The sequence below is a fragment of the Poecile atricapillus genome, chromosome 6, assembly GCF_030490865.1.
Source record: "Poecile atricapillus isolate bPoeAtr1 chromosome 6, bPoeAtr1.hap1, whole genome shotgun sequence".
Lineage (NCBI taxonomy): Eukaryota > Metazoa > Chordata > Aves > Passeriformes > Paridae > Poecile > Poecile atricapillus.
This window is the reverse complement of record NC_081254.1, coordinates 20878632-20897923: the sequence shown is the minus strand read 5'-3', so window position 1 is coordinate 20897923 and position 19292 is coordinate 20878632. Positions and strand designations below refer to the sequence as shown.

Genomic DNA, 19292 nt, shown 5'->3' with positions numbered 1-19292 from the left:
ATGCTATTACAGAACCAATTATGCGCCATTATACTTGCTTTTTTTGCAGTTTATGTGATTTGATCCAATCCCGCGTCCCTGACTTGAAAATTTCATCTGGGTACTTTAAAGTCTAATTTTCACCCGGGCTGAGGCAAGGGCCATCTCTCTCCGCTGAGCCTATGTCTCGAATGCATTTTAAAAGTAATTGCGAAGGGTCCCGCCGCATATCATTTGCAGACGGGAAGCGAGCATAAATCCGGAGACCCCTCGCTGCGAACAAAATCAAACTTTGCCGTGGTACGATCGCTTGGAAAGGCGAGGCGTGTGCAGAGCGGCCCCCCAAAACCCATCCGGCGGCAATTACCCGGCGCTCCGGCAGCACCGGGGTGCGGGGCAGCGCTCCGGGGCACCCCGGGGCGGGGGGGACACGCAGGGGGCTGCGAGCCCCGGAGCGCCAGCGCTCAGAAAATAATGGGATTGTGGTGCTGCTGTTCACATTCCTGGCGTTTGCTGAGAAATGACGGGTTTTTCTTTTCATCCTCTCCACCCCCCCTGCTCTGCACACCACGTGGGCCATTTGTAGGGCCCAATAGACCTATCCAAGTTACTCACTGTAGACAGCGCTGGAAATAATCAGATTAAGGCCAATTATGCGTGAGATTATAAAGGCAAGTGCTGAGAGGCAGAGCATGCTGTAGACAGATATAAAGACATCTGGCCACTTCCAGAACTCCACAGAGCCCTTCTGTCTCTGCAGCCAACAACTCACAGCGCCTTATTCTAAAGCAAAACACCCCCAAACCTTACCGGTGATTTTTGCTCCTGTTCGGTTTAGGTATGGATTACTATATTCATGTACCTTCTGGATTTTTTGTTTGTTTGTTTGTTTGTTTTTAGTATGACTGCATATAAATTTGAATTGTCGTTTGGGTTTTTTTCCCTTGCTGAGGACATCCAGTATGTTGGATGCTTTAAAAAGAAGGCAGCTTTTAGTTTTAATTGCTGTTTATTTAGGCAGAATAGTTTAGATTTTCTTTTATGCAGTTCAATCTTACCTTCAAACATTTTTTTTCTTTATGTAACTGTTTGCTCCATAAAGGAATATTTGAGATGGATAAATAGATAGATGATAGATAGATAGATGATAGATAGATAGATAGATAGATAGATAGATAGATAGATAGATAGATAGATAGATAGGTAGATAGAAGAACAAGAGCGGCACAATCTGCTATTCCAGGCAGAAAAATTAAAACAACAAAGTTTTGCTAATTCTGGTTTCTGTACGCCAACCACAGAGTTTTCTGCCTTTGGCTTTTTAAATTCGTTGCACAGGATTAGACACTACTTTCTCTTCTTCCTCTGGGATGGGCTTTAGGTTTATCAATGAGTTTCTTCAGGTGTTTTCTTCTGCCTCTTCACCTATTCTATTCTTTCTCTCTGTGTCTTCAGGTCTGCAGGAGGTACCTCGGCTGCGTGGCGGTGCCCGACTGGGGAGCTGGTGCCGGTCGGTCGGTGCGGGGGGTGCGCGGGAGCCCCGCGCCCCGCGGGCTGGCCCCGGCCCCGGCCCCGGTCCCGGTCCCGGTCCCGGCCGCCGTCGGGCTCGCAGCTGCGAGCAGCGGGCGCGCACCCAGCCGCAGGGCCATGTTCTACTTCCACTGCCCCCCGCAGCTAGAGGGTGAGTGCTGTCGCACAGAGATGTGTAAGGTACAAGAGCTGAACTTCGAGGTGTCTGTGGGCGGGGGGTGCGCTGGGGACGGGAAGAGAAACTGACCGAACTTGCGCCACGGCTGTCAAGTACAAATACGTGCTGTGATAAGATGCAAATTTATAGAGACAACTAAATAGCATCCTTTTCCTTTAGAAAATACAGCCATATCCTCTTCCCTCTTCCTAGCTTTCCCCTCTTGTCACAGGAAGGAAAGACGGATTGAATGACTTTTTTTTTCCCCTTAATTTGATTCCTGCTGGAAAGGGCTTGGTTTTACACCCCCACCCCCGTCATTTTGCCACCTGCCTCCCCTCTGTGGATAGCGATCCCGCAGTTGAGCCTCAGGCTAAAAGAGAGATGCTTTTCTCCCCTCCCAGCACAGATGTTGGTGTCATGGCTGTAATCGGGACACTTTCAGGACGTGGTCACGCCTCCTCCCTCCAGCCAAAGGGACCGCATAAATCTTTAATGCTATTTTACAAACATTCTGTGGGAGGATGGGGGAAAATGAGGTACAACAGAAGAAAAAAAAAATAGCGGAAAATAAATACTTGGGAGGATATTTTTCTTTGTGTTATTGGTCAGAGACTTTTTTTTTATTTTTATTTTTATTTTTATTATTGTTATTGTCGTTGTTGTTGATTTATTTTTTAAAAAAACTGTCAGCCTTTAGGATTTCCCCGTGTCACCCCCGCAGATACACAGGGCCCTCTGGCCGCGCTCCCCCGGCCGCTGCCCGTAGTGCTCGGAGCATCCCCGGAGCAGCGGCCGAGCAGCAGCAGCCCCCGGCGGGCTGTCCCCCCCTGCCCGAGCGCTGCTCGCCGGGGAGGGAAAGCGGCCCTTACCCATCCACCCCGCTCCTTGCACGGGCATCGCCCGCAGAGAAATGGGCTTTCCCTGGAAGGTGCTGGCAGGAAGAAGTGTTTCAGCGGTTTCATCCCACTTCGGGGGAGGGTCAGCCCCTCTTTTAACACGGCTTCCCAGGGCCAGCGGATCCAAGCCGGTCTGTGCATCCCAGCTGGAGTACTCGCTCCCCAAAGTTTTCCCCGGGCGGGACAGAGGAGCCGGACTGGGCAGGACAGTGCGGGGGTCCCGTCCGCCGGTACTGAGGCGGTTTTGTTTGCTAGTTTTCGGCAGACAGCTTGGGAAACGTGCTCTTGCTTTGGCTTGCTTGTTTGTTTGTTTGCCGTGTGTTTGTTTCTCCGCTGGCAGCGTGGGGCCGGTGCTGTGTTTGGCGGCCCGAGACGAGCAGCGGCCCGCAGGCAGCAGCTTCTCCCGGAGCTCTCCGGGGCCGGCCCCTCGCCCTCCCGGCTTGGGCAGCAGCGGGGCGGGGGGAAGGGGCGATCTGTCCTGACAAAGAGTGAAAACAGCGTTGGGCATCACAAGTGGAAAATAAAAAAAAAAAAATACACCTCCGTCCAAAGCCCCCCCAGGCACCCATCACCAAACCAAAGAAGAGGGAGCAGAAAAGCTCTGTTCGGCCAGCGTTTGGGCAGCCGGGGAGGCCCGGTGCTGCAGGGAAAAGACCGCGTTCTGGCGGCCACCGGGACAGTATCTTTTAATCTCTGATGAGCCTCTCCCAGGCCCACATGGAGAGGTCTGTGAAAGGAGAGGGCTCGGGGCCTTGTTTATCTTCCAAATGATGCTGTAAGATGTGCGGTGACCTCCAGCCACGTATCCCAGAGCACTGCAGGGGCAGGTCTGTGAGCGGGGTCACAGGGACACTCAGCAACACTTCTGGGGGTGCGGGCACTTTTCTGTTCCGTGAGGGTTTGTTTTGGTTTTGTTTTGTTTGTTCGTTTGTGGGTTTTGGTTTGAAGGTTTTTTGTTTGTTTGTTTGTTTTCTGTTTGGGGTTGTTTGTTGTTTATTTTCTTTTTTGTTTTTTTTTTTGTTTTTATTTTTTGATTTTTTTTTTTTCTTTGGTTGAAGTTCTGAGTGGTTTTTGGTCTGTTTTGTTTTGTTTGTGGGGCTTTTTTGTCAGCGAACAGAAAAGGAGTGACATATTTCAGCACGGGCACGCACGGATGATGTGTGACTGGGGGAGCCACGAAGGCCAGGGCTGCTCCATGGAACGTGGTTCTCATCCCGGTGGCCCATCTGCCCTCTCCCGACCTCCGTCTGGGGACAAACCTCCGCTGCCCCAGTCGGGCCCTCGAACGCCGGTCGGGGAAGGGCAGGGCAGCCTCCTCCAGCCCCGCTACCCACTGCCGGCGTTCATCCGGGGCCGAGCCGCCGCTGCCGGGCTGTACCGAGCCCCGAGCCCACGGGCCGAGCAGACGGAGAGGAAGCTGCCAGCGGCCCCGCTGCCTCCTGCTCCGGCCAGGGCCTTTGCGAGCTGCCGTCCGCACGCCTATGCCAAAGCTTCGTCTCTAAGTCCCTCTAGAGCACAAATGACCCGAAAAATACTCTTTCCCGGGACGGGGTGACCTGCGAGCAGCAGAGCCCACGGTGCCCGCAGCAGCTCCGGAGTCGGCGGGGATGGGGCAGCACTGCCACCCCGGGCGGCTCCGTGCCCGGCTCCGTGCCCGGGCCCTGCGGCCCCTAACGCGGCTCTCGGCCCTCAGGCGCGGCCCCCTTCGGAGGACACTCCGCCGGCGACTTCGACGACGGGTTCCTGCGAAGGAAGCAGCGCCGCAACCGCACCACCTTCACCTTGCAGCAGGTAGGAGCCCGCGTCTCTCTGCACCCACTGCCCCGCTTGCCTGCACCACCTCCTGCCAGCCCCCAGCCTCCTTCCCGCATGCCCCGTGCCGTGCCAGCCCCATCCTTCCTGCCCCGCTGCCTCCGTGACCCCGTTTTCATCATCCGTGCCTGGCAGACACCCCCGTGGGGTGCCCGGATCCCTCACGGATCCCTCACGGATCTCTGCTCTCCTTCCCTCCAACAGCTCGAGGCCCTGGAAGCTGTTTTTGCGCAAACCCACTACCCCGATGTGTTCACCCGAGAAGAGCTGGCTCTGAAAATCAACCTCACAGAGGCCAGGGTGCAGGTAAACATCCTGGGGAATTACTTAACTCGGATATTCAAAATGGCAAACTTTTTTAAATTTTTTTTTATTATTATTTGACATCACGACTGCAGAGTGCACATTTGGCCAAAGAACGCAAATGAAGACGATCTGTCATTTTCATGATGCACTTTAATAACATCAACATAATGTGGAATATTAGATTAGGTTGATTAATCGGTCATTCATAATTAACTAGTGATAATGTTCTACACTAATTTGTCCGCGTCTCCAAGGTACTAAATTACATCAATGCACATCCATTTCCTTGCTTTTGGAGGGGGGGCGTGGTGCAGAGAAAAGAGCTGAGACGTGATTCTCCAAAGCAACTATGACCACTGTTGAGCAGCGGGCTTAGTCAACTGCAGGGAGCCCAGCTGCCTGGAAGAAAGCTCCTGCACCTCTCCAACTTCTCTCCCTTTCTCCTTCTTTCTAAACACTTAATTTAGGCAGCTAAAGAGCCTGCAGAGCAATTCCCCCACCTTTAATATGATCCAATAAATACCATTGGCCATGATTACTCTTTCCACAGCCACACTTCCCAGCCCTTCCGTTCCTCCTCCTCCTCACCTTTTTCCTTGTTGTTTCTTCTTTTTCCCATGTGTTTGTTTTTCCATATCCAGTCCATATATATGTGTATGTGCTCTGCTAAGAGAAGCAGTCCTGCAGTTGTCAGAGATGGATCCCTGAACTCTTCAGGCATCCACCACAGAGTAGCAAACCATTTTTTTGAACACAATTATGCATTCATTTTTATTTATGGGGCTTTTCTGCACACTGTTCTTCTATTTTTTTTTTATTTTATTTTTTTTTATTTAGGTGCTTGGGGTTAAGATTATGCAAAGATCTAATTGTAGGAAATATAATAGCTTGCCTTTTGTTCCCTAGGGTCATGTTAGTATCTCTTAAAACCCAATGGCTGAAGAGAGATAATGGAATTCACCACAGTAAATTGGGGATTGTAAACAAATTATTTCTCCTATAATCAGATTATGTGATCCTGATTATTAAATCTGAACATGAATCATTGGTCATATGCGGGCAAATTAAACTGATTATTATTTGGAAATGAAAATCTCCTTTTACCACTGCATTGTAGGTACTGGCTTAAAAAAATAATAAAAAATGCCATTTTGGCTATTGGTGCCTAAAGACTGAACTGCAAATTGAGATAAATGGGACAATTATTGAGCATTCAGAAGTGGAAGATCATAACTTCTTCCTGAAAGGTGCAAGGGTGAGATAGGGGTGGTGACAATTAGATTGCTGAGAACTGGTGTTTAGCCTTGTTGTTGGCTATTATGCAAACAGACAATAGATGCAAGCATTTGTTTAGCCTGCTTTCATGCAGGGACATGGGGAAACACAGAGGATGGGAGATATGTTTACATTTATACCCCTTGCTCATTCAAATATGATTAATGTGCTATAAAGCAGAGTCTTAATCGAAGATGATGTTGTCAAACAATAACTAAATAGGGAAATAAACGACTTCATCATGCTCTTTCCTCAGAAGCAGGCGAACTGTCAGTGCAAAGTCATTAAAATATGATAATGAAAAATAGCTCAATTAAATATTGTTATAGCTGTGACCTTCATTCAATTAAGACACAAGAAAGTGTCTGCATTTTGCTTTGCATTTAACTGCTCTAAATTTAGAATATAGATAAAATCATTATTCAATGTTTGCTGATACATGCAATTAAAAGGCAGCTAACTGAAATGGAATTGGAGAAGGAGAAGAATAATAATAACAATCTTGCCTATACTTGAATTCATGTATTAAAATGTGGATTTCCTGACCTCAAAAGATGCTTGGCATTTTCCACCTCAAACATGGTGCTTTCAGCATATCAGCTCCAAGGTTAATAGAAAAAAAAGTTTTTAGACTAATAATCAGGTGAAAAAAATCAAGAATATGAGTGTTTGTTTTGCATATGGGAAAAAAAAAAAAAAAGGTTTGGAAACTCGTGTTCTATTCTGAGGTAATATTGGGGCCTAAGGTGGGGGGCAGTTGCAAGGCCACATTATTAAACTGCAGAATGATGTTCCAGAATTAGTATTTATCAGTTTTTTAGTCCTCTAAAAGCAGACTGGACATGAGAGGAAGAACAGACATTATCAGCCCTCTCCAGAAAATGGGCTGGGTAAGACAGCCAGATACACACCTTTTCATTTCTGATCAGAGTGCTTAGATACGTATTTAACACCATCTCTATAAAAAGGCTTTTAGATGTGTTAAAGCATAGAAATCAGTGAGAATTAAATGTGTCCATAAAGGATTGCACGTGATTAAATGCTTTGCTAACTGGCACAGTAGTATCAAAACTACTGCTTTTAAAATTTTTTGTTGTGACATGTCTTTTGAACGTCATTAGATATTGCCGGCTCCTTTTCCAGATGCAGATTTATTACAGATACAAATGTAATCCTAAAACTCAACTAGAATAACAATGGGGATACAAAATAAGAGAAGGATTTAGCCAAGATACTAAATGACAGATTTCACTAGAGTTACAATTTACAATCTCCTTGCTTCACATTTGGCTAAGCATGGTTTTCACCTAGGATTGCTCTCCCGCTCCAGGTGTGGTTCCAAAATCGAAGGGCTAAATGGAGAAAGACAGAGAGGGGTGCTTCTGACCAAGAGGGCTCTAAGGAAACCATGGCTGAGGTGGCACCTCCTGCGAGGAATTTAAATTCCCCTTCTCCAGCAGATCAAACCAGGAACAAAAAAGAGGGTCTGGAGATCCAGCAGAGGTAAGAGTAATACATTATGTCAGCTGTTTGTCTGTGGGGTAAGAATGCCCCATACGTGTGTGCATGCATACAGATTTTCTGCTATGCCTTGACCTTCAGGTATCATCTTTAGAAAATGAGGTGTTTCTAGTGCTATCCACTGTTCCCTGTGGAGATGCTGAGGAGCTGGTGGCTGTGGGAGGCTGATGTTGTCCAGCCTGGGTCACATCTAGTCAGATGCTGAGACACCAAGGTGTTTGTGTGCATGCACGAATAGAATTAGCTTTTGGTTCTGGTTTTGTAAGGAAGTTGTTTTCTTTTCTCCATCAGCCTGAGCCGATCAGTGGGTCCTACAGGCCCTTTCTTTCCTTCCTGCCTGCCGGGGACGCTTCTCAACACAGCCACCTATGCACAAGCTTTATCCCATGTCGCCTCTCTAAAAGGTAAATTACTTTACTTAACTTGGGGGTAAGCTCAAAGAGCATCCCTTTCAAGCTAAGTGGCATGGTCCCACTGCCCTCTGCGGGGAAACCTTTGGCAAATGGCAGATCCCTCTTTCTGCTTAGATTGGTAGTCATTGCACTGACTGATTCACGTACTGAAGTGAGTCTCCTGTTGAATCCCATAGCATCATTTGTGGCAAAACTCCTTCATTTTACTCTTACAGCTACTTTTCATGAGGTCAGGTTTTCTCTCAAGGAGTGAGATGTGTAGGGTTTGCTCCTTTCAAGTTTTTGTTGCATATGCTTTTTTTAAGAGTTAAATTTATTCTAATAAATTAGTTATATTCATCCTTTTGCATTATGTAGTACCTGGCACCATTACTGATGCCTCATCCGCTCTTTGCATGTGGTTTCCTTTGCAGTGCTTCTCTGCACCATCCAGACCTTTTTCTTCTTGGACAGGAGGTTCCCTCTGAGAACTTGAATAAAGCATGTTCCTGGGGACAGGGGAAGATACAAAGTAATTCCTCATTACCTGGGACCCAGGCTTCAGGAAGGGTACATCCCGTGTCTATATGCTTTTGGTTTCCAAAAAGCAGCAGTATGCATCTTTTAAAAATAAATCACCTACTCATCCATTAGCTGTTCTTAGTCTAACAATTTATAAGAGTAAGGGTGTAAGCAGGATGAATTCAATTTATAGATTTATAGGATGCAAAGCCTCATAGCAGTGCCAAGCACAAAGAGGCACATACATTTACTCTGTGTCCTGATGTGCTGCAATAACTTGTGAGGAAAGTTTCTCAGTTAAAGACCTCCCATTATAAAGAAAAATGTCCTCTAATACATCTCACTGGATTCTCTGGCATACCTCATCTCCTTGTATTTCCCGTTAAATCAGCACTGCCAAGGTATATTCCTGAAGCAAATACTTGGAGCTCCTGTGTGTTAAGCCCAGTGTCCTGTCCCCTGCACCTCCTTCTCTCCTGCCTTTCAAAAAAAGCTGAAGCCAGACACACAACTCAATTACTGCTCTTTTGGTAGGTGGGAAAAAGAGCAGTTACTGCTCTTTGGCTGGGACCTGGAATTTTGAATCAAGAAAGGACACACAGGTGTGGACCTGAACCCTAAAACTTAAAGATTTATTGTCACCTGTAAGTGGGCAGCAGCTGTTTGGAGGGCCTGAGTCCTCTTGTTGGGGTTGCAAATTTTGACTTTTTCCATTGGGCAGGAACAGCCTCTCTGGAGTAGATACAGCTGAAATCTTTCAGGCAAAAAAATTGTTCATTGATAAATGTAGTCCCAGGAAGGTTGAAAAGTGTGTGAAAAAGGTTGTGTTCAGTGAATAATTTAGATGAAAGTAAAGGTTTTTTGTTTTAAAGTTTATGTTCAATCATTTTCAAAACTAAATGCATTGTGTTCTCACCTGTTTCATGTTTAAATGTAGCTAAATTTTAAGAAAAAAAATAGCAAAATATTAGCCAAATTAACAAAGCCAAGCAAAATTAAATAAAAAAGGAGTGAGGGGTTGGTATTTTTAGCTGGTTGTTTTTGGTTTTTTTTTTGTTTGGAGTTGGATTTTTTTGTTGTTGTTTTTGTTTAGTTTTAGTTTTATTTATTTGGAAGACTTCCTGATACTCTTTTCTTTGATTTTATAGCTAAGCCACTAAATTGAGAAACTAATAATTTGCTCTTTTTTGCTTGATTGAAGTTTTACAACCTAGGGGCAGAAAAAGTTCTATTCCTGAATCTTCTGTAGATATTAAATAGTCAGTTGCACAGACTAGGAGACTGTGTCCCTGAAAAACTGGTCCCAAATGTAAATAGAGATTTTTTATTTATACAATTGGTATAGGAATAGTCAGTTATCAGATGCCTGCATATTGTTTTCATGAATGTTGTGAGTTATACATACAGTTCATTCCTGAAACATCTGTTTTATATTTCCTGCCTGGCACTAGAAATCTCCAGGCACATCAAGGGGACTGGGATAAAGTATTATATTTTGGGATAAAGTCTTTATATTTTATGAGATCCAGTTACAGATTTGTGCATCTGCGTATCCACCTACCAGGAGCTGTGCCTGTCAGCATGTTGCTATCCTTGCAAGGGATGGGTAGTCTGAGCTGCTGCTTTGAGGGGAGCTCTTCTTCTGCTGCTGACAGCTGCTAGGTCTTAGTAATGTCAAATTTGGCTTTGGGGTTGAGGGGGAAGAACTTAACATTATATGAGGGGTGGAATCTGATCTATACAAGCAGAGAATAATTGTAACATCTTTCTTGTGGTATTGATGTAGGGAGTATTGTGTCCTCTTTCCCCATCTCATCTCCACAAGCTCCTCTTTCCCCATTTCTCCAAGGTTAATTCACCTGGGCTGGGGTAGGGCTGTGCACAGCAGTGGCTGAGCTTTGGTCCTGTTGGCCGGTGATCAGGGCACCAGCTGTCTAGAGCTTCTGAGCAGACCAAGGGTGTCACAGGCCTAATGCACAGTTTGTTTTCCTTTGGTATGGAAACTCTAGGTTCATTTAAACAGTATTTGTTTATATTGTGTATTTGACAGCACAACCAAGCTCATGTGTCAGTCTGGAGGAAAAGATAATGATTGGGAAGGAAGGAAAGGACAGGGAGAGACACAGTGTTCACAAAACCTTAAAATGACACTTTGTCATATGCTCAGTTCGGTTTGTTTGACTCTCCCTTTTCATTTCCATTTGAGACAGGAGCTGTGTGTGTGTGGGTAATAGTATATGTCCTTATACATCTTAATTAAGGGACCTAAGGGTCTCCCTTGAAAATCTAGTTGCATTTTGCTGCAGAAATTATGCCAGAACCCTGCCACAGTCAGTCTGGAGTCATGGGACTTTATGTCACACAAATCCCATAAAACTCAGCACAGGGCATAAAGTTATGCACTGCTTGGTTTTTGGATTGCTTGGAAAAGGGAAAATCCAGCAAATTGAAAGGTTTTCCAAAATTTTGCAAGTTTTATTGAAGAGTGAAACAACTGAGAGGTCTTCCCAGTATTTTTCTTGTGCCAGCCATGCCTTGAATCTACCAGGAATTCTCTGTGCTTTTGAAAGTGAAATAGTTGCTCCAGAATCATAGCATTATTTCACTATGAAAGGATGCATGACCCTGCTTTCTTTTATGAAAGTGTCAAATGAAATGCAGCTCCTCTATGTGGATCTTGCAAATAGGAATGTATTCCCACCATTGGGAGAACAATCCCAGCCAGTAAAGGGAATCACATTCTTCAGTACAGCCATGAGAGCTGCCTGCAGAAAAATGAGCACTCTCAGCACATCAGGTTCTATTAGGAAGTGTAGGCTGTTTTCTTATTCTTTTGAGGAGACAAGATGTGTTTTGTTGGACTTGTGAGCCAACACTTCCTGGTGTTGGTGAGTAATATTTGACTGATGCTTTAGAACAATTAAAATCAATACAGTGAATAACAAGTGATGATGGTGATGTAAGTAATTACTAGTTATTTTATGCTCTCAGGGGTCATTTTTGTTCTGTCACCTGAGAGTTCTCCATCTTTCGTAAAAAAACTAATACCTCTCTTTTTCTGACTTTGCTTGGCTGCAGACCCAGTTTTCCAAAGCTACATAAAGAGCTTAGTCGGTAAGGCACTGGGATCTAATTTGTAGTATGAGGATGTAATAGTTGAGGGTGAAGTTGATCTACAAGAGACAGGAAACCTCAAGACAGCTTAGTCTGGGGCAGGGCATAAGCTTGCAACTTTGTTTTTGGAAAGCCTGTGAAATGCTTGTTAGGCTCTGGACCCCACACGTGCCACTTGTAGGATATGGGGATATTGTTGGAGCATGAGATCTGCTCTGATGAATGAGAAGAAAGCTGTTTTCCCTAAGCACCATGCCCCATGAACTCTGCTCTCTCTGAAACCGAGATTTTTTCCCATCAAAGTGAGGATATTGGCATCACAGGATGTTCTCTTAATAAAACGGGCTGGCTACACTATGCAAAGAAAACTGTTGTCCAGAATATAGACTTTTCCAGAGAAGAGTATATTATCACTAGCCAGTTTTTCTCTGTTTCTATCAAAATTTCTCCGTTCAGTAATACAACAGGCCTTTTCCTGTCTCCTGTCTCTCTGAAGTTTAGCACATTGGAGGCTGTACTCAGTAGCAAGCATCTGTTAACTACTGTATCATCTCCCTGTGTACTATTCCTTCAAGAAATACAATTCCTCATTTGAAAAATTAGCACAAGGTCATAATTTCTGGGGTATACAGTGTTTCCTGCTTCAGGGATTTAGTGCTTCACCGCTGGCCATACTTAGGAAAAAGGTTGAATCACAGAGATGAAATTTCTCTGAAATTTTTATCTGAAATTGCCCTGATTTGACAACTGTGCTACTTCATTGTGGTGACTTCGACAGTTCCATGATCTTCCAAGATGAAACACTTACTGTAAGCCAGGCATCTGCAGTCCATTTAGTAGATTTAATTGCAGACCTCAAAGATGAAGGGAAAATACTTGTTTTATTTATGGGCTGTAAAACTATAGAGTCATCTGGAGAAGCTAGTGTTCTGTGCAGAGACAGACCTCAAAGTACCTTCTTAATGGATGACAGCATGAATGCAATTCATTAATGCAGAAGATGTTATTAATGGGTGTAAACAAGAATCTCCGTTTTTCAGCGGATGTGTTCTACCATTCTGGTGGCTGAGGCCAAGAGTGTGTCTGTTACGTTCCGCTGAAATTTCCCCAGACCCCATGATGAGTGAAGTGCATGAGGAGAGAAATAATTACACTTGCCAGGGAATTACTTTCATAATTCATCCACAGCTCTGCTCTGTGCAAGTTATAAAGCTCCGTTGGTTTTCACGGCACCTCACACCGCTGATAGAGAAGTGCGACTGCATTACGCACATCCAGATGGGTATTGCAGGGCACTGTTATCAGGCTCTTTTACGGTTTGCTGCTACTGTGGTTGCTGTTCATATTAGGGAGGCTTAATTGCAGTATCCAGGACAAAACCCTAAAACATAACTAGAACTGCCCGTCCATTACATTTCCATTTCTATTATGGAAAGATGAAGGGAATTTGCCCAGTTCCATTGGGCAATTCCCATTGCCAACACTATGAAACAAGTGTTCAAGGACCTAACTCACCCTTGAACTGGTGTTTACTGAATTGAAGCTCTGCTGTTTACCGTAAGACTGGGGGATGGGAATAAAACTCTTGGGGTCTTTTATTTTCAGTGCCAGTCTTGATTATGGATTTACTGACTTTTCTCATGTAACATAGCCAATATATTAAGTGGGTTTGTTTGGCATTTTTCCTAGTTTATCTGCCATTCTGACTTCAGAGAATCTAAAACATTTCTTCAGTTTGCTGCAGGTGCACCTTGAGAAAATTATTTTGATTCCCGTACCACAGGTCCCCAGCTCTAGCACGGCCCTACCACACAGGTAGGCATTTTTGGTCTTTGTCATAAATACTAGGAAATTACACTAGGAATTAGTATAATTAGTAGGAATTACACTAGGAGCTGTAAGAACCATGGGAAGGGAATGAGTGCTGTCTTGTTCCTCTGGGACAAATCTTGATTAGGTTAGTGGACCTCGGCTGAGGCAGGGGGTCCTGTTGGTGAGGTTTCCAAGCTAACAGTATTGAAAGGACTGGTTCTGTTCTCCCAGATTTTCTGTGGGCTTTGCTGCCAGCCCTCCTGCCCTAACAGGCAAGTCCTGACTTCAGATTTTTTTTTTTTTTTTTTTTTTTTCAGAGAGTACTATTGGGACAAAGAAAGGAGGATGAAATCCTCCAGTTCCAGTGTCGAGTTATTTAGACAAAAAGGCTCCTGCTGATGGAGCAACTGAGCCAGATCATCAGCTCTTTGTTGTTTCCACTGGGCATGCAGGGGGCACAGCCAAAATTATAACATTTGGACTCTGCTGTCACCTCTGAAGTGCTCTTCCAGCCAGAACAGGGTACCTTCCACATTTCACCAGTTTCTCAGTAGAAGGAGAAACCATCTAGTATAATTCCAGCAGCATTGAGGCTATTCCAAATTAAACTGAGACCATCTGATGCTTCTCCATTTCAGGCATTGAATTCATGCCTTTCTTGTTCTGAGCACCCTGATTCAGAGCACAAGAAGATCTGGATAAAGCCACTTTTGTGTTTCCTGCTTTTTACTTAGGCTTTAATAGACAGAATATTGGTGTCATCTGTGAAGTGCAAGAGGGAGCTCCCTTTGAATCAGCTCCCACTGGTAATCAACACTATGAACTTGAGGTTGTTGTTGACCTTCTAATCCTTATGAAAGGGATCAGAGCTGAAGAAAAACAGTGTGACTACTATGAGAAGATAATAATTAAATCAAACATAATATTTTTTTCTGAAAACTAAACAGCATGCATTGATATACCTGAGAATTTTAAATGGGATTTTTTTCTCTCCTTCCCTCCATGTCAGGTTGTCATTCAGCTGTCCATATCAAATGCTGATATGCACAAATAATGAAAGAGGAAAGGAATGTGGGGTTTGCCTTTTGGAAAGACTACCTATTAAATTCTTTAAGCTCTTGACTTGAAACACAAAATACATAATTAAAAATTTATATTAATATTTATGTATCAGCATGTGCCTCACTCCTATCCCTCTGTTCCCACCTGAAACTGAACCGTGGAACTGCACAAAAGAGTCCACAATGGAAAATGTAGATCAAATATTGTTACAATTTAAATGTGATGTTGGCAGAGACAAGACAAAACTAATTTAATTTTTCCTGTCAGTCTCTGTAGTAGATCAATTAAACTGCCAAGTGGATCAAATATTTCAGACTGTATTTATTACATTAAGTATTTATGTTCAGGCTGGGCATTTAAAGTATGATCTCATATACGAATAGGAGGAGGTTCAGATCAATCCAGCAGAATTTGCTGTAAGTTAATGGAAATCTAATTGTGTATTTTAATTTTGTGTACAGGAGGCAGTTAGTCCCTGAAAGAAATCAAACAGTACCCTGTCCATATTGCAGCAACTTGATACAAATACTATTAAAGTCATCTCAGATTGTCACAGATGTTGGTGGGAACTGGATCAAGATCTAGGGCTAATGACTGAACCCTCACTGATTTTGATGGGAGCTGGATGCTTGAAGTCCTCTGAAAAATCAAAATAAGTAGGGACAAGTCCTTCCTTTCCCACTGTGAGCTCAGGGCTACTGCAAGAAGGTGTTAAAAACCACTGCTGCCTGCTGCATATGGATGCCTCTTTCTTGGTCAGCATCACTTTTCTGGACATTGTGGGCTCACTGATGGGCAGGTGGAGATCTTGGACTCCTGAGTGACCCATTGCTGGTCTTGGCTTTGTGCTGGCAAAGTCCAATACATTTCACTGGACTTATTATCTGCAGATTCAGATGGCTGCAAGGTAGAGTCAACTGTCTTTACAACATGCATGAAAAAGGAACAGGGCTAAATCCTATTCTCCTCTATTCTAGCTGGACCCTGGAGAAAATGATGCTTTTTACTTTACTTTTTATCATGTGTGAGCTGTTTGCAAGTATTTTAACCTCAGTGAAAAATTTTAACCTCAGTGAAAATGAAAGGAATGATTTATGGGTGAATTATTGCTAGAGATAGCTTAGTTTCCACCACAGGTAACTGCACCCTCAGGTTGCAGAGCCACTGGGTAATATCAGGGCTAATTATTAAGCAAAGAGCTTAGGCTGGTACTGAATACTGATAAATATTTTATTCCTCTAACAACAGAATGAAAGTTATTCTTAGGGGATGGAGCTGATTCTGGCTTTTTTGAAAAGGGGAAGGCTGCTTTCCACTTCTCCCCACCTCCCACTAAGCAATGTCTGTGCCCAGTCCTGCATTAGGCACTGCAGGCCAGCCCTCCCCTCAGCCTGGGAGCTGAAGCTGTGTTTGAAAGCCTCATTCAGTTTGTGTTAGGAAGCAGCAGTGCAAAGGCAGTTGATGCTCCTGCAGGCCTCCTGGCTCCCCCATCTCCGAGCAGAACCTGAGGATAGTGGGGCTTGGTGCAAAGACCTGCTGCAAACTGCAGGGACTCTGAAGGGCTTTTCCTCCCTCTTGTTAAAACAGTGGCTGTGATTCAACAGGGCAAAAAATTAATTTAATGAGTATGACTGGTGGTGGCAAAAAATGTAAATTGTGTGATTTCAGTAGATTTTATTATAAATCCTCCTCTGACCTGCTCAAAACGGCCACAGAATTCAAGACTGAGGTTCCTAGAGGTAAAAGCAAAATAAGCAGAGGATTTTAGTCAAGTGCTGAAACTTGCTTGTGCTTAAATGCCTGGACCCATGGAAATGTTCGTCTGCTGATCATATGCTTCATCAGAGAAGTGTTACAAAGAAAAGTGTTCTTTCCAATTATATTAATAAGCTGTCCTTTGTAGACGCTGTTCTTTGAAATACAAAGAATACTTTTTCCTGAATGTTAGTGGCAACCACAAATCTCTCACAATTGCTGTGGAGAAGTCTTGCCAACACCTTAAAAACAAACAACTGGCTGCCTTCATTCCTAGCAGATGGGTGCTGACCCGTTTCTACCAAGAGCAGAAGTGTAAAACTCGGTAGGTTATTAGTACCATCACTTAGTCATGAGCCATTTAACTCAAATATTAACTGCAGAAATTAAAGCAAGTCCTTGGCTTGGAAAGATCAGGGGAAGATACTGCATCGTGTCAGGATGTGTGTGGCTGGGCTGTTTCTTGTTGAAAGGTAGCATATCAACAAAAGACAGGCTTTTGCCAGGGGTGTACCTGAGGATGTGGAGTTGGTGTGGCCTCTAAGACCCCTGGAAAAATGGTGACTGATGGTGTCTGTTTCTTTAACCAGAGAGTAAATTCAAGAAGTAGCTCAGCCCATCCACCCTCCTACTCCTCTGGCACATTCTCCATCATTCAATAGATGCCTCTAATCTGGATACCAGTGTGGCTTTTTGGATGGACTGTGTGTCCTACCCAGTGATTAACCTACACTTCTAGGTGTGCTTGTTTGGGAGCTGGCCCAAGCTCCAGAATTATCAAAGAGAAACCAGAGGAAGAGCCTGCAGTGTTCCATCTCAGGAAGACAGCTGGTGGAGTGAGGACTGCCTCAGTGGGTTGCAGGGAAGATTTTGGCTTCAAGAGACACAAATCACTTCATCCGCTCTCCAGTGTTTTCTTGCCTGCTTGGAACAGCCATGTATCTCAAATGACAGGGTAGAGATGCTCTGGCCCATCTGTCCTGATGGGACTCTTAAGTTGTATCGCAGCAGCAAATTTAGGTAGCCTTGGCTCACCTCTGGGGGCCGTTCTCTTTGAGGCGTCACCCTTTTAGCAATGGGTAAAGGTAGAACAGGCTCTTGGCAAGTAGACATGGTTCCAGTAGTTGGCAGAGGCCAAGGAAAAGTATTTCATTTTACAGTGAGGTAGGAGAAGGTCATCATAACAAGTGGAATATTTTCACCTTTCTCTCTGATGTAATCTTTCAGGCAAAGATAAGTGGCAGAACTCCTACACTCACTCACCAAATGCTGCTGCCCACATTGATCAAGCTCAGTTTGCAGGGGGAGGCCAGGGGACATCTCCAGCATGGGGCTGATGGCAGCCACAGAACAGCAGCTTGATATGAGAGGAGGGAATGAGCTGAGCCTTGCTTATGAGGAGATCTCCTGTGTGATCTGAACTTCACTGCTCGCTTCTGTCTCTACTTCCCTCTTGCACTCCATTGTCACCCTGGATGACTCCCAGGGTAAGATCCTTCTTACAGGAGGATCAGCAGAACAGAATATGGGTTTTCTAGCCCCAGTGATCCAGAGGACACCTGTGTACCCGCTAAAGGTCAACCCCACCTCTGTCCTCTTCAGACTGACCATGGAGGGAACAATCGGTTTCCATGACCTTCCCCAGCAGTGATGGTGCCTTCTCTCCTTCCTCCCCAGGGAGCCCTCTGTGCTCGTGCTGTGTTCCAGACCCCATGGGCCTCTCCTTCCTGCCCACCTACGGCTGCCAAAGCAACCGCACCGCCAGCGTGGCCGCGCTGCGCATGAAGGCGCGCGAGCACTCGGAGGCTGTGCTCCAGTCTGCCAACCTCCTGCCTGCCGCCAGCAGCCCCACTCCTCCTGCCAAACCCGGCCCCGAGGGCAGCCAGGACAAGCAGCCCTCTCCAGCCAAGGAGCACATGGAAGGGGAGAAGAGCGTATGAGACCGGAGTGGTGCTGGCCCCTCGGCCCAGGGCAGTGACCTGCCGCCGGCGCTCTGCCATGAACTGCAGTGTGGCCGTGCCCAGTGGGACATCGTGGTGCCACCAGGGACCCGGCACAGCTGAGTGGCCTCTTTGGCTGCCTTTCATGCACCCTTGCTTTTCTTGTGTCGCTGTAGGTTCATTTCCCTGATTTATCAGCACTATCTGTGTTTGGAAATGTTTGTGAAACTGTTTTTATTCCCCCCCTGCCCCATACATCCCAGGGACACTGAAAGGTCCAGGATCCCAGCTTGCTCCTGCACATCTCGACTTCCCATCCTGCGTGAAATGGATGGCTGGAAGCAGCACGTCACGTCCAGATGTGAGCTTTGGGGCAAGAGATGCACCCAGGCACCAGTTACTCCACTGCACACAACAGAGGGGAAGGAATATCCAGGTATATCCCAATTTGGCCTGCTATTTTCTGAAGGCATTTGACTTTAACCAAACCTATCCCAGGCAATCCAGGTGTAAGAGAAGCAGAAAACAGAACAAAACTCTTCATAATTTTTTTTTTCCTTTATTTTTTTCTTTGAAAGTGAAACTTCCCATGGAGTAGATTATTGGGAAATTGCTGAGATCAGTTTACTTGTGACTAAAATCCTTGCACTGGCCTGTGTGTGAACATTCGTGTATTGCTCTTGCCATTCTCTGGGTTAGACATGAAAGACACATGACATCAGAGTGGAATTCACAGCTTCAAATAGTAATGCTGGTATTTAATGGAGAGTGAATTTTCTCTAGATCTGCACAAAGCTGGGGGTATTTTGACATCACTGTCTTGGAAAAGGAGACTGGAAGACAAAAATGATCCTTCATTGCAAGACTGCAGATATGTTTTTCCATGATTTATGTTTAATAAAGAGGAAATAAAGCTTGGAAGGATATTTCTTTATGCCATCCAAATTTAGACAATTCCATTTACTGAAAGTTTGTTGTAACAAATCTAGATATGAAAATATATTAATTATTATAGATTGGAAACAGTGCAAAGGAGAAATTGAGGCCTTAGTAAATTTAGTCTTATCTCCCACCCAAACCTCTCCAGAGCAAATCAGACTAATATCTGAAGGGCAGTCATTTTAATCTGGGGTACCTCATTTTTTTCCATGGGAGCTGCACATGTGGACTTAAACTTAGTGACATGTACTTGAATTTTCCAGGTGCCATTTGGAGA

General features: G+C 44.8%; 1 protein-coding gene across 1 annotated transcript; it reads left to right on the top strand.

Moving 5' to 3' along the window:
* The first annotated feature begins 1626 nt into the window (after nucleotides 1-1626).
* Nucleotides 1627-18076, top strand: DRGX (dorsal root ganglia homeobox). The gene is made up of 6 exons (XM_058841444.1): nucleotides 1627-1660; nucleotides 4259-4356; nucleotides 4582-4683; nucleotides 7289-7461; nucleotides 7771-7883; nucleotides 17814-18076. Exons 1-6 carry the CDS (start codon nucleotides 1627-1629, stop codon nucleotides 18074-18076), a joined length of 783 nt encoding a protein of 260 aa, XP_058697427.1.
* Nucleotides 18077-19292: the final 1216 nt, after the last annotated feature.

Excerpts from the sequence above, each read along its gene's own strand:
- DRGX (XM_058841444.1), top strand. The coding sequence starts at position 1,627 with ATGTTCTACTTCCACTGCCCCCCGCAGCTAGAGG. Across the intron at positions 4,357-4,581 it reads CCACCTTCACCTTGCAGCAG|CTCGAGGCCCTGGAAGCTGT; the intron begins GTAGGAGCCCGC and ends TCCCTCCAACAG. Across the intron at positions 7,462-7,770 it reads GGTCTGGAGATCCAGCAGAG|CCTGAGCCGATCAGTGGGTC; the intron begins GTAAGAGTAATA and ends TTTCTCCATCAG.